The 14,012-nt window shown below is 51.3% G+C and overlaps 1 protein-coding gene and 1 pseudogene across 1 annotated transcript in view; one reads left to right on the top strand and one right to left on the bottom strand.

The window, feature by feature from the left end:
- FA2H (fatty acid 2-hydroxylase) overlaps positions 1–11,189 on the top strand; it is a 53,250-nt gene extending 42,061 nt beyond the window's left edge. The window contains exons 5-7 of the mRNA XM_053607803.1: positions 5,024–5,196; positions 7,334–7,586; positions 9,929–11,189. Coding sequence (XP_053463778.1) covers positions 5,024–5,196; positions 7,334–7,586; positions 9,929–10,008 — 506 coding nt within the window. The 3' untranslated portion in view covers positions 10,009–11,189. The remainder of the gene's footprint in view (positions 1–5,023; positions 5,197–7,333; positions 7,587–9,928) is intronic.
- LOC128580379 (uncharacterized) lies at positions 8,738–8,793 on the bottom strand (annotated as a pseudogene).
- Positions 11,190–14,012: the final 2,823 nt, after the last annotated feature.

The raw sequence follows: 14,012 nt of genomic DNA, 5'->3' as shown, positions 1-14,012 counted from the left end.
AAACCCCACAACACATCAACAGAAACTAAATGAAATAATTTTATCAGATGGTATAGCAATCAAAAAAAAAAAAAAAGGGAAGAAAGGAAGGCCTTCTCACTGAGTCTAATGCCAGAAAATGTATGACTTAGGGTTCTCCGGAAAGAAATTAAATGCAAATCAAATCACTTCACCAGGTGACACAGAGGGGAGCTGGACTCGAACAAGTCCGCAAAAGTAGCAGAGATTGGCAAAAAGCTTGTGAGGAAAGGATCTGGTGGTGTCCTGTCAAGTCTCTGAGGCAAAGAGTCCCATAGCTGAACCCAGACGGGGAATAACAGCCCACTGACCTCTGTGAGGCACTTACTGTGTGCCAGGCCACCTGCCTTCCAGAGACTACCTTGTATATCCCCCCCAGCTAGCCCCACGTGAAGGATCTTGTATTGTCCCCTTTTAGAGTTGAGGACATGGATTCTCTGAGTTTCAGGGTCCCATAGCTGGGATGTGGATGCCAAGTGCTCTCAGCTTCTAATTGGGAAGCAGGTGATAGAGACAGGGGCTGAGAGAGGGCAATGTCCAAAGAGCCTATGGGGCTGAGTCAGGGCTACCATAGCATAGATGTGACCTCCTGCCAGCTGCCTGCCTGGGGCCCCCAGGTTTAGCCATCCACCTGGGTTTTCTGTCCATCCAGGCACAATGGCCTCAATGAGGCACTGGGGGTATAGTGCCTGTCAGGCAGGCTTTCCTCCCTGCTCACTCCCCACAGTCTTGACTCTCCCTCTGAGCCACATCCCAAGGTGTCTCTCCTGCCACCTCTCCTGGAAACTGCAAGTCCAGGGCCTGAATGGTGGCGGGGGTGGGGCTACAGTCACAGCATCAGGAACTTCAGTTTATCCACCTGACTCAGGATGGGTAGGGGACAGCACATTGCAGAAAGCCCCCCAGCCCAGCCCTGAGCTGCTCCTGATCACCGAGGGCTCCTGCCATGAGCCAAGGTTAGCCTTTTCTGCCCACACTGAATAGCTCGGGCATAGCACAGGCTTGTCGCTCAGAGCCCTGCTCCCTGAATTGCCCACTGTCCGCCCGACACTCCCCTAACAATCACAAACCATGGCAGGGTGGCCAGGGCTGGCCGCCAAAGGGGGAAGGGGACACTGAAGCTTTGGCCTAGGTCCCTCTGCTGGATTCCTCCAGAGATGCCACTCAGTACCAGCTCCAGCCGGATGGGCAGACAGGGGTGATGCTGGGGTGAGGGGGCGGGCAGAGGCTTGACCTATAGGAGGGGATTTTCTGCATGGTAGGGAGGGTGATTTGAGGGCCCTGTCTACCTTGCAGGCCTCTGCAGAGAGCTAAAATCTGCCTATCATATAAAGGTCCAGCGTGGGAGGTTTGTAAGCCTGTAACCACAATGCCAGCAGTGGAGGCACGAGAACTATGTCTCCACATGCCTCCGTCGTCCCCCAGCTTGTCATGCAAAGCACAAGCCACCAGCAGAGAAAATAAGAGCCCACAAAGCCAGGCGAGGAGAGACTCGGCGGGGTCCCAGTGCAGCTGCTGGACAAAGCCGCACTGGAATAAATGGCTAAAGAGTCAGAGTGCCAAGTGGCAGTGGGAGCTGCGCAGCGACAGCGGTTCAAGGCTGGAATCCCTAGATGCATGCATGAAAACACTTTGAAAAGTCAGAGGGTTTCTGGGAATTTGGGATGGCCCCCGAGCAGTTCCTGAGAGCATGTTGGGGGAGCACTGAGCCACCGTGTTGCCACGCACCACCCCAGATGAGGATATGGGCTCCCAACAGCAAGGTGTTAGGGGTGCCCTGGCAAAGTCAAGGCCAAAGTCTATGGCCAGGGAATGCTCCTGCGTGTCCTGTCCTTTCTCTGTAGATAGGAGACCTCAGTGGCAAGGAAGGTGACTCAGCTCTGGGCAAGGAAAAGCCAGGCGGTTGGGAAAGCAGCCCCTCCCTCAACCTAGACCCTCTAGAGCTCTGCAAGGAGAATCCATAGAACAGGGGTCCTCAAACTGTGGCCCATGGACCACATGAGGCGGTGTGATTGTATTTGTTCTCGTTTTATTTTTTTATTTCAAAATAAGATATGTGCAGTGTGCATAGGAATTTGTTCATAGTTTTTTTTTTTTGTAGAGACAGGGTCTCACTTTATGGCCCTCGGTAGAGTGCAGTGGCCTCACACAGCTCACAGCAACCTCCAACTCCTGGGCTTAAGTGATTCTCTTGCCTCAGCCTCCCAAGCAGCTGGGACTACAGGCGCCCGCCACAACGCCCAGCTATTTTTTGGTTGCAGTTTGGCCGGGGCCGGGTTTGAACCTGCTACCCTCGGTATATGGGGCCGGCGCCTTACCGACTGAGCCACAAGAGTCTTTTTTTAAACTATAGTCCGGCCCTCCAACGGTCTGAGGGACAGTGAACTGACCTCCTGTTTAAAAAGTTTGAGAACGCCTGCCGTAGAAGGTAGACAAAAGCAGGACTGCTGATTGGAGCCGAGACAGGTGGATTTGGACTTACGTTTAGAAATTAGAGTAGCTACTTATTAAATACCATAAGTATTATATTGTTGTAAGTATTATATAATATATACTCATTGTATAATCAGATATTATATTACCTCCATCCTAACAACAGTGTCAAGATGGCCAGGATATTTTACTGTTGATAAAATTACAGGATGTAGGTGGTGCAGAGGCAGGATTTGAATTCAGGTCTGGAAATCCAAAGCATGTGCCCTCGGCACTTCACCAGAGTGTTTTGAAGGTCCCCAGAGGTGTCAGGCCTTCCCCGGAAGCAGGGTCTTTTGCCAACCAGAGCAGCCCAGCCAAGACCAAATGGCTATTTGCAGGGCAGTCAAAATCAGCCACATGGTAGGCAAGCATCTTGGGCCAAGAAAACTCAGGAGCTGGAGCCAGCAGGGCTTGGTGACCCATTGGATATGTGGGGTGGGCTGACTGGAACCTGACTGCTCGAGTAATATGTGGATGTCAGGTCCCCACTAAGGAAGGGACATCAAGAGAAGCAGCCTGCGGTGATGGGGTGGGCAGGAAAAGGAAGTTGCCTGGCCCTTTAGAACTGTGGATGACCACAGGGAGATGCCCAGTAGCAAGAAGCCATCCAAGACCAGGGGAGTTGCAGGCTCCAACCCTGGGAACAAGTGGTTTCCACACTGGAGCCTGAGCAAGACCCAACAGGCAGCATTTAAGGTCTGTTCAAGGCATAAACCCACAGCTGGGCAACTCTCCCTCTGTGCTTAGCAGCTTGGGTATAGGGTGAGGAGGCTCATACTGAGCTACCAGGGTCAGGGATTTATGGATGCAGGTGAGGGAGATGGAGCGAAGGTTAAAAGAGAATGTTGGCCAGGCATGGTGGCTGATGCCTGTAATCCCAGCACTTTGGGAGGCTGAGGTGGGAGGATTGCTTGAGCCCAGGAGTTCAAGGCTAGACTGGGCAACATAGTGAGACCCCTATCTTGACAAAAATAAGCAAAAATTAGCCAGGCATGGTAGGGCACAACTTTAGCCCCAACTACTTGGGAGATTAAGGTAGGAGGGTCCTTTGAGCCCTCTGTTGGAGGCTGCAATGAGGTCCGATTGTACCACTGCACCCCAGCTGGGGAGACAGAAATCCTCTCCCCTCAAAAACAGTGAGAATGGCTAGCTTTGGAAAGCAGTCTGGCCATTCCTCAGAAGGTTAAACATAGAGTTACAATACGACCCAGCAATTTCACTCCTAGGCATGTACCCACAAGAAATTAAAGCATCTGTTCACACCAAAACTTGTACGCCAGTGTTCATAGCAGTACTACTCAGTACCCCGAAAGTGAAGATGGCCCAGGTGTCCATTAACTGGAGAATGGGTAAAGAAAATGTGGAATAGCCACACAGTGGGGTATCTTTCAGTAGCAGCAAGGCATGAAGTAGGGCAGTGCCTGTGGCTTAAGAAGTAGGGCGCCGGCCCCATGTACCAGAGGTGGTGGGTTCAAACCCAGCCCCAGCCAAAAATCGCAGAAAAAAAAAAAGGCATGAAGTACGTACGGGTACATGCTACGAAATGGACGAACCTTGAAAGTATTAAGTAAAAGAAACCAGGTATAAGAGACTCCGTATTTTATTATTCCATTATATGAAAGGGCCCAAAGAGGCAAATTCAACAGAAAGTAGATTAGTTGTTGGCAGGGGATGGATAGAGGAGTGATTGCCGATGGGCACAGGGTTTTTTCTGGGGGTGCTAAAAATGTTCTAAAACTGACTGTATTGACAGTTGCACAGCTCTGTAAACATACACAAAACACTGAATTGTACACCTTATGTGGGTGAATTGTATGGTGCATGAATTCTATTTTGATAAAACTGTTATTTAAGAAGAGAGAAAGGGTGGCTGAAGCTGTGCCATGTGAAGAAGAGAAGTCAAGCTCAGAGGGTGAGGATGGGTGTGGAGAACACTCCGTGAGGTCAGGGAAGGAACCAAGTGGAGAAAGGATTGAGAGCTGCAGGGACCGTGGGTGGTCGTCAGAGGACTGGGTATGGGACCCTCGCACATGAAGATAACAACTCCTGGTCCCCATCCATGCCGTCTCCTTTAGTTTTTTCGAGGCTTCCTCCTAGGCAGTGATTTCAAGTCTCATCTGTTGAGGTTACTGTGTGCGGTTTCGCTTGTCCTCCCTGCCCCGCAGCCCCTGCTGGTTCCCATTGTCCATCAGTAACTCTCTAGGCTCAGAAGTGTCCCCATCTCCTTGCCTGCATCCCCTGCAGGGTATGAAGAGGTTACCCTCACCCCAAGAGGTTACCCTCCCAGTCAAAGGTCTAGCTACTGTGGCTCTAAGGAAGACATCAGATCCCATAAGGGACCCTTCAGACCCAGTCTGGAGCCTTCCAGCCTCCTCAAGTCAACCCAAGGGGCCCGGTAATGTGGCCTGACCCCACAGATGCAGGGCAGAGGGCAGCAGCTTACCAGGGTGGCAAGGCAGAGCATGTGGAGCCACCAGGCATTACCCCATGGGGCCATTGCCTGACATAGCCCCTCTCCACCACCCTGCAGAGTACTCGGTGCGAGTGCCGGAGTCCGTGTTCCCTGGCCTCTTCATGTTGGGCATCTTCCTCTGGAGCCTCATAGAGTACCTCATCCACCGCTTCCTGTTCCATATGAAGCCCCCCAGCAACAGCCATTACCTCATCATGCTGCACTTCGTCCTGCACGGGCAGCACCACAAGGTGAGAGGAAGCAGCTGCAGAGCTTCCTGGGAATCTGGTTGTGGCTTGGGATGTTGCTCAGATGGCTGGCTGGGTCAGGAATCCTAATCTGACATCACTGAGCAGAACAGTAAAACTCCTTGCTCTGGTAGAGCCTCCTTCTGAAGGGGGAGATGGGGTTCTCCCCATTCCCCAGAGCAGGAAGCTGAGGCTTGGGGAGATGAAGGAACTAAGGAATTTGGCCCAGTTCATCCCTCACACAGCCAGGATGTTAAACCCAATTCTGTGGACTCCAGAGTCTGTGCTCAAACCAGGCACTACCCTGGGACTCTTCAAGGACAGTCCCCAAAGCCGGCACTGACAGACAGGGCCACCCACCCCCCAGAGGCTTCTCTGTCCCTGCACTGTGCTGCTCTTGGCCTGTCACAGGGGGTCCCCAGGAGGCCCCACACTCTGGACCTTTTTTTCCATTTCCATCTCCTCAAAAGTGAGTTCTTTCCCCTACGTTCTGCTCTCTGCTGGGTGTAAATCAGAGAAAATGTGGCAGATGGGACACTCAGGACGCGAGTTCAGATGTGCAAAACAAACAAAGACGCTTATGTTGCCGATACTGAACTTAGACCTCACCTTGGTTTCCTGGCAGCTCAGTCTGGTTCATCTGAATGAGCCCAGTTCTGGGTTTCATCAGATGACTTGGAGAGTTCCCAGATTAGCCAGTTACGTCACCTTCCTGTGCTCTAGGGGACTTTTGTGGCAGCCAGTATTGGGTGAGCGTCCAGTCCTGGGCCAACCTATCACTCAGACATGCTGTAAAAGGGAGCACAGGCAAGGCCTGGCCAGTGTCTCTCCTCCATGTCAATGTCCTCCCTGCTCTCCAGGGCTTGCTGCACCACTGCCATGTCCCTTGCTCCATTAGAGATACCTTATCAGATCTGCTGCTCCCTGTCAGCTAACTTACCTATCCTCAGGGCACGGAAGAACCTTCTGGAGGCCTTGTTAGGCCACTCTGGGGCCCCAGGGGTTGTCCCAGGCTCCTTCCTCTGAGACGTTCCCACACCAATATGTCCAGTCCCCTGCTGCCATACCATGAGAAGAGAGGAGCTTATTCTGTGGCCACTGGGTTTCCAGTCAGGAACATATTCTCAGAGCTCCAAAACTATCCATCTGAGGGTCCTGATCCCACTGTGACCAGAGCATGAGAACAGCTGTGCACTTCCCAGCTCCACTTTAAGTGATGTTGCATTGGTAGCTTGGAGTGGGAGTATTTACACCATGGGAATCAGCAAACACTACAAATCAGTGCCCTCCCTTCCTTCCTCCTTCCCTCTTTCCCTCCTTCCCTTCCTCCTTCAGAGAGGTTTCCAGCACACCACTGGTCCTGCTGCTCCCGGTCTGAGAAGAGGGAAGCCCACACCCTGTATAGCTGTGTAACTGCTGCCTGCTTTCTTTCTTGCTCCTCTTCCAGTCCAGAGAGGGTCTCTGTCCTCTCAGAATACTCACCAAGCAGTGTCAAAAATGTTACTTCTATGCCAGGCCATTGGCTTTTGAAGCTCAAGAGCCAAAGGCTTGGCTCTTTTGTTCGCTGGTACACTGTGACAACACCCCCAAGAGGCCTCCTGTTCACATGTGGGGACGGAGAGACCATCTCTAGTTATCTTCCCAGGACCATCCCAGCGTGGACATTGCATTGAGCTCAGCTTGCTAACATGTTGCCCTCCCAGACAGCATCAGGCCTCAGCCTAGGTGCCCTGTCCTCTAGCCAGGGGCATGGTATTAGGGGATGGGGTTGCCCCCATCCAGCACCTAATAAATTCCAAAGTCAAAGTGGCCCCTTGACCATGAGGCGGGCTCTGAGCTGCCAGCACACTCAGCCCCTCCTGCCTCACATCTCTCCTACCCCTGTCTGTGTTCCTGGGCAGTTTGCCAGGTCCCATTGTGGCTTGCACACAGGGAGCAGGAAAATCTCTCTAGGTCTTTCAGGTATGGTAGCCTGCCTTCCCTAAAACCACCAGAGGTGCCAAGCCTACTCACGACAGGCCAATGGAATGTCTGGACTGCTCCACCCCATCCTCTGCAGAGGCTGTGTCTGGCTCTGCATACTGTGACCACAGGCAGGCCCTGGAGCCACCTTCTGATGCATGAGCCTCTCCATCCACAGGTACCTTTCGATGGCTCCCGCCTGGTCTTCCCCCCTGTGCCAGCTTCTCTAGTGATCGGCAGCTTCTACGCAGTCTTGCGGCTCATCCTGCCTGAAGCGGTGGGGGGCACGATATTTGCAGGGGGCCTCCTGGGCTACGTGCTCTATGACATGATCCATTACTACCTGCACTTTGGCTCGCCGCACAAAGGCTCCTACATGTACAACATGAAGGCCCACCACGTGAAGCACCACTTTGCACATCAGAAGTCAGGTGAGGATGGATGGCCGCCTCCACGCCTCCCTTGCTTGTTCACTGATTTATTTGACAAATGCCATCAAGCCTACTCAGGGCCAGGCACTGTCTTGGGTACTGGGCAGACAAAGAGGGCTGTCTCTGTTTCACTTGCTGGTGCAGGTGGCTGTGTAGAGACAGGCAAGGAACTCAACCAATAGAAAAGATAATTCAAGACAGGGATGCAAGCCATAGAAAATAAAGTGAGGTGGGCGGCGCCTGTGGCTCAGTGAGTAGGGCGCCGGCTCCATATACCGAGGGTGGTGGGTTCCAACCCAGCGCTGGCCAAACTGCAAGAAAAAATAGCTGGGCATTGTGGCGGACGCCTATAGTCCCAGCTACTCAGGAGGCTGAGGCAAGAGAATCCCTTAAGCCCCAGAGTTGGAGGTTGCTGTGAGCTGTAACGCCATGGCACTCTCCTGAGGGCAACATAGTGAGACTCTGTTTAAAAAAAAAAACAAAAACAAAAAGTAGATTCACATACATAAGTTGCTCCAAACATACTTAAAATTTTTCCAGTAAGTGAGTGAATTGAGGATCCGCTTTTTGGGTTGTTTTTTTTTTTTTTGCAGTTTTTGGCCAGGGCTGGGTTTGAACCCACCACCTCTGGCATATGGGGCCAGCACCTTACTCCTTGGAGCCACAGGCACCACCCTGAGCATCAGTTTTACATTGAAACTTAGATTTTTTTTTTTTTTGTAGAGACAGAGTCTTACTTTACTGCCCTCGGTAGAGTGCCGTGGCGTCACATGGCTCACAGCAACCTCCAGCTCTTGGGCTTATGTGATTCTCTTGCCTCAGCCTCCCGAGCAGCTGGGACTACAGGCGCCCACCACAACGCCCGGCTATTTTGTTGTTGTTGCAGTTCGGCCGGGGCTGGGTTTGAACCCACCACCCTCGGTATATGGGGCCGGCGCCCTACTCACTGAGCCACAGGCGCCACCCGAAACTTAGATTTTTTTTTTTTTTCCTGAGACAGAGTCTCACTCTGTCACCCTGGGTAGAGTGTAGTGGCATCATCATACCTCACAGCAACCTCAGACTCCTGAGTTTTAAGTGATCCTCCTGCCTCAGCCTCCCGAGGAGCTGGGACTACAGAGGTGCACCATTACACCTGGCTAATTTTTCTTTTTCTTACAAATGTGCGTGAAAACCCAATCATCACACTTATGAACTACAAAAGGATCCTGGCTAATTTTTCTTTCTTTTTTTTTTTTTTTTTTCATTTTAGCAGTGTTTCATGAAAGTTGCATATAAGATTATTTTATTCCTGCATCTTCTCAATTATTTCTTCCTTGCACTTGCCCTTTTCCTTTCCTACTTGGCGAGATTTGGCTTTTCGTTCAAGGATCTTTTTGCAGTCTTTGTCCAGTTTAAGCCTAGTCAGGGATGAATGCCCACATGGACAGTTGTGCCATTAGCCTCTTCCCGCTGCACCCGCTCAATGTAGATGACGTATTTCTTCCTGTAAACCTGGACTACTTTGCCAATCTGCTGAACTTTATAATGCCCCCGGACAACCTGAACTTCATCATCCTTTTGGATGGGCATGGATCGAACATTGTACTTCTGTCTCAGCTCTTTGGAAAGAGGGGAAGACATAATCTTCCTGCGAATGTGGGAAGGTGCATTGAAATGCCTTTTGCGGGGCGACGCCTGTGGCTTAAGGAGTAGGGCGCTGGTCCCATATGCCGGAGGTGGCGGGTTCAAACCCAGCCCCGGCCAAAAACCACAAAAAAAAAAAAAAAAGAAATGCCTTTTGCGGTTCTTGCTTCGGTCCGAAGTCACAAAGGGATTGAACTTCATTTTGGCCACTTGCCTCTCCGGCGATGGCTGCAAAAGGGAAGAGGTTAATTTTTCTATTCTTAGTACAGATGGGGTCTTGCTCAGGGCTGAACTCCTGAGCTGAAGTGATCCTCCTGCCTTGGCCTCCCAGAGTGCTAGGATTACAGGCCCGTTTTCCTCTCACCTGGCCAGGGCTGAGACCCAAGAGAAGGCACCATCCAATTTCTGGGAAAAGAGCAGTCCAAGAGCAATTGGTGCAAAGCCCTGAGGCAGGAATGGACTTAATCCCTCCAGGAAGAGAGATGGTGAGAGGGGGAGAAGTGGCAGGCCGGGGCCAGGCATTCCAGAAACACAGGTCAGATAAGAAATTGGGGTTATTCCACTAGAAACACAGGTGCCTGTTCTCAACTTCTGCCAGGCTGGTCCTGGGTGTCAGGAAAGCAGGCATAGATCTAGCCGTACCCTGGTTCCCTTCCCTGATAGGTTTGTCTCCGCTTGAAGGGCCTCAACTTCTCCCCATTTGTCTCCCTCTCTAGGATTTGGCATCAGCACTAAATTGTGGGATTACTTTTTCCACACCCTCATCCCGGAAGAATCCCACCCGAAGACGCAGTGACAACTCCCAGCCCTTCCGTCCTGCCCCCAGCTTGGCCCTGGACCCTGCCGGGACCCCTCCCTCCCATCCAGACCCTGCTAAGAAAGTTGGCTCGGCTGGGGCAGGACTACCCTCCCCACCCACCCCAGGAGGGTCTTGTCCATACAATGTCCAGATGGCCCTCAGGACCAGGTCTTTCCTGGAGCATCCTACCTAGAGCAGACCCCACAGGACTGCCTCAGGACCTGGCCAACAGTAGCAGCCCCAAGGGGAATGAAGAAAACTGACCCCTGGGGCCACACCAGTGTCCCACCTATGCCTGAGTGCCTCAGGCTCCCTAAAAGCTTCCCCTCGAGGTCTGGCTGTGTGTTCACAGCCAGGAAGGAGAGTCTGGGGGACTGTGGCCCCACCTTTCCCTCCTGCCCTTCCTGGGGAGGGTTTGGTGGCTCTCAGGTGGAGAAGGACTCTCATAAGAAGAGACAGCATGAAGCCTCCCACGAGCCAGCCCCAAGTGCTGGGGCAGCCCCGCTGGCCACTGCCAACGCAAATGCCAGCTGTACTGCCAGTGCCCCAGCGGCCACGCATCGGTGCTCACGTAGCCAACCCTCTCCTGCCTGTGCCATCCGGTCCCTTTTAGAACCACTGGCTTTCCTGCCTCCAGAATCACAACCTTCTCCCGAGAGCAGTGGAAGAGGCACCTGCATTGGTGGCAGCCCCACCCATCCCCGGCTGTTCTTGGTCTCCACCTGTCACAGGTGGGCCCCGCCCCCCCATTCAGGCCCCTCCCAGCAGTGCCTTATCTCCCTGACAGATGAGGTTCCTGACCCTTCCTCCTTGTAACCAAAACCCTCACTGCTCTGAAGAGGGTCTTATTTATAAGCAATATAAATATTCTTTGGGCCCAGACCAAGTAACTGGTCCAATGGCTCTTTCTAATCCTACATGTTGAGCTTGTGTAAAAAATTGTTTTGTCCTGTTTTTTGTTCTCTTCTTACCCACAAACCATTACTACTTGAAACTTTTTAAAAACTCGCTGAGCGTAAAAGCTTAAAAGAAGCAGTTTGACCGATATTGGGATTTGTACTGTTTACTGCAGAGCTATTTAAAAATTTTGGAATAAATATACAAAACTACAGTGGTGAAATAAAAATTAAATAAATTGTATATTTTGAAAAATAAAACATTGAAAAGAAATCAACAAAGAGTTGTTGCTCATTGGACAACTAAAGAAACTTAGAGTTGGCTTGGTGCCCATAGCTCAGCGGTTAGGATGCCGGCCACATACACTGAGGCTGGCGGGTTCAAACCTGGCCCAGGCCTGCCAAACAACAATGACAACTACAACAAAAAAATAGCTGGGCATTGTGGTGGGTGCCTGTAGTCTCAGCTACTTGGCACGCTGAGGCAAGAGAATCGCTTAAGCCCAACAGTTTGAGGTTGCTATGAGCTATGACGCCATGGTACTCTACCAAGAGTGACCTAGTGAGACTGTCTCTAAAAAAAGAAAAAAAAAAGAAAAGAAACTTAGAGTCCATCCTGATTGGGAAGGGGCAGTGGCAGGGGAGGTCAGTACATCCTGAGGAGTATTTCATCAGTGACCAGGATGCATGGAACTGCTGGGGCTTTGTGGTGACAGCTCATCAGCTCTTATTCTCTTCCTCGGCTTTATTACTGTTTGAGACAGAGTCTCACTCTTCCACCCTGCGTAGAATGCCATGGTGCCATTGCAGCTCACAGCCACCTCAAACTCTTAGGCTCAAGCAATCCTCTTGCCTCAGCCTCCCCAGTAGCTGGGATTACAAGTGTCTGCCATGACACCTGACTAGTTTTTCTATTTTTTAAGTAGAGACCAGGTCCTACCTTTATGTAGGCTAGTCTTGAACTCCTGAGCTCAAGCAATCCACCCACCTTGGCCTCCCAGAGTGCTAGGATTACAGGTGTGAGTCACTGTGCCTGGCCTTTATTACTGTTTTAAAATTGTCTGCAGACAGCATCTCCCCTTATTGCCTGCACCTGGGGGTGCTGCTCCCACAAACCTTGACACAATGCTGGGGAGGGGGTCTTTGCTGGAATTAGCCTACCCCAACTGAGCCTCTCATTTCCTAAAACAAAGGGGGAAAGGCTGCAGCAACGAATGCCCACAGTGGGGACTGGAACTTCAGGCCAGGTCAGTGAAACTGTTCCTCGGGACGTCTTTCTGCACCAGCATTCGAGAACCACCTGGGGGGGAGTAGCTGCTAAAGCACAGCGGGGAGGCCTCATGCTCAGAGTCTAATTCAGTGGGTCTGAAGGTGTTGGGCCTGGATTCACCTGTCCAAGGATGCGGAAGCTTCTCCCTATTCAGGCACCCATGCAGGCAGCTGCATCTCTGTAGCTCCCAGGCAGAAGATAAATGGGACCTGACTGAGACACACTTAGGTGCGAGTTCCTAGAACCTATGACCAGAACCTGGCCTGTCCAAGCAGCAGAAATTACTCCATTCAAGGGCGGCCCCTGTGGCTCAAGGAGTAGGGCGCCGGTCCCATATGCCGGAGGTGGCTGGTTCAAACCCAGCCCCGGCCAAAAACCACAAAAAAAAAAAAAAAAAATTACTCCGTTCACTAGATGGTGCTGAAAATCTGCCGTTCGAGCACACCAGTCCTAAAGGCAGAGGAAAGGGAAGAGGAGGGAACAAGGAGTTTGGCTACCTGCCAACTTGCAAGTCCATAGAGGAAAATCATTTTCTCACTCCGTGTCCCAGGCTGGGGCACCATGGAGCCATCAGAGATCGCTGCAGCCTCCAACTCCTGGGTTCAGCTTCTTTGAGAAGAATGAAACAGGCTAGGCTCACACCTAGCCAGCATTTTGGGCGTCTGAGGCAGGAGAATTACTTGAGCTAGGAGTTTGAGACTGCAGTGAGCTATCATCATGCCACTGTACTCCATCCTGGGTGACATGGACAGAAAAAAAAAAAAGAGAAGAGCCAAAATAAACTGAGTTTATAGTGTGATGGTAATGAGCAATGGGAAGATTTAGGGGCAAAAATGAGAAAACACAAAACCAAGCCAGCCTGTTAATGAAAAGGTCCAATCAGTGAACATTTGACAGATCCCCCAGAGCTCCCTGATGTGCCGGCTATGACTTTCCAGTGGGGTTAGGAATGATCACCGGCCTTGGGGAGAGTGCAAGTCCCATCCTGCAGGTAGCAGTGAGAGTCTAAAGGTAACCATCTGAGTCTGCACAGAAGAGCAAAATACAGGAAGGGCTATGAGGCCCTCCATCTCAAGGCGACTGCTCATGGTGTAGCCCCGCCATCAGTGCCTACCTGGAGGACCCGGAGACTCTTAGCAGTGCAAAAGCAAGCATGGGACGTTATCAAAATGCCAACACATGGGACATTATCAAAATGCCAACACATCTAGCACAATAGGAAAAGCCTAAAACATATAATGTGATTGTGTTTATTTCTGGATTAAGAGAAGACAAAAACGGCTTGGAGCCTGTAGCTCAAGTGGATAGGACGCCAGCCACATACACCGGAGCTGGCAGGTTTGAATCCAGCCTGGGCCTGCCAAACAATGACAACTACAACCAAAAAATAGCTGGGCATTGTGGAGGGTGCCTGTGGTCCCAGCTACTTGGGAGGCTGAGGCAAGAGAATCACTTAAGCCCAAGAGTTGGAGGTTGCTGTGAGCTGTGACGCCACAGCACTCTACCCAGGGTGACAGCTTGAGACTCTGTCTCAAAAAAAAAAAGAGAAGACAAAAACATTTAATGTTTACTGGTGGGGTGGGGGATTTAAGTTCTGATTAGTGTAAACTAAATTGACTGTCTTCAGTCATCATAGCAATTTGCCTCACTTCATTCTCCAGCAATGACCCAGCTGCTCTGGCCAAGGGCAGGCCCATAGCCATAGTGTTTATTTCTGGTATTGTGTTTACACTCCCAGACGCATTGTCTGGGTGTTCCCTGGCTGACCTGAAGAACTGCTCTCTTAATGCAGCTCTTTTCTACTCTTTTATTGCCTCTGACCTCTGCCTTTGAAC

Source organism: Nycticebus coucang, chromosome 2, assembly GCF_027406575.1.
Source record: "Nycticebus coucang isolate mNycCou1 chromosome 2, mNycCou1.pri, whole genome shotgun sequence".
NCBI classification, from domain to species: Eukaryota; Metazoa; Chordata; class Mammalia; order Primates; family Lorisidae; genus Nycticebus; species Nycticebus coucang.
Note: the sequence above shows the minus strand (reverse complement) of the source record. Positions and strands in the feature narration are given on the sequence as shown.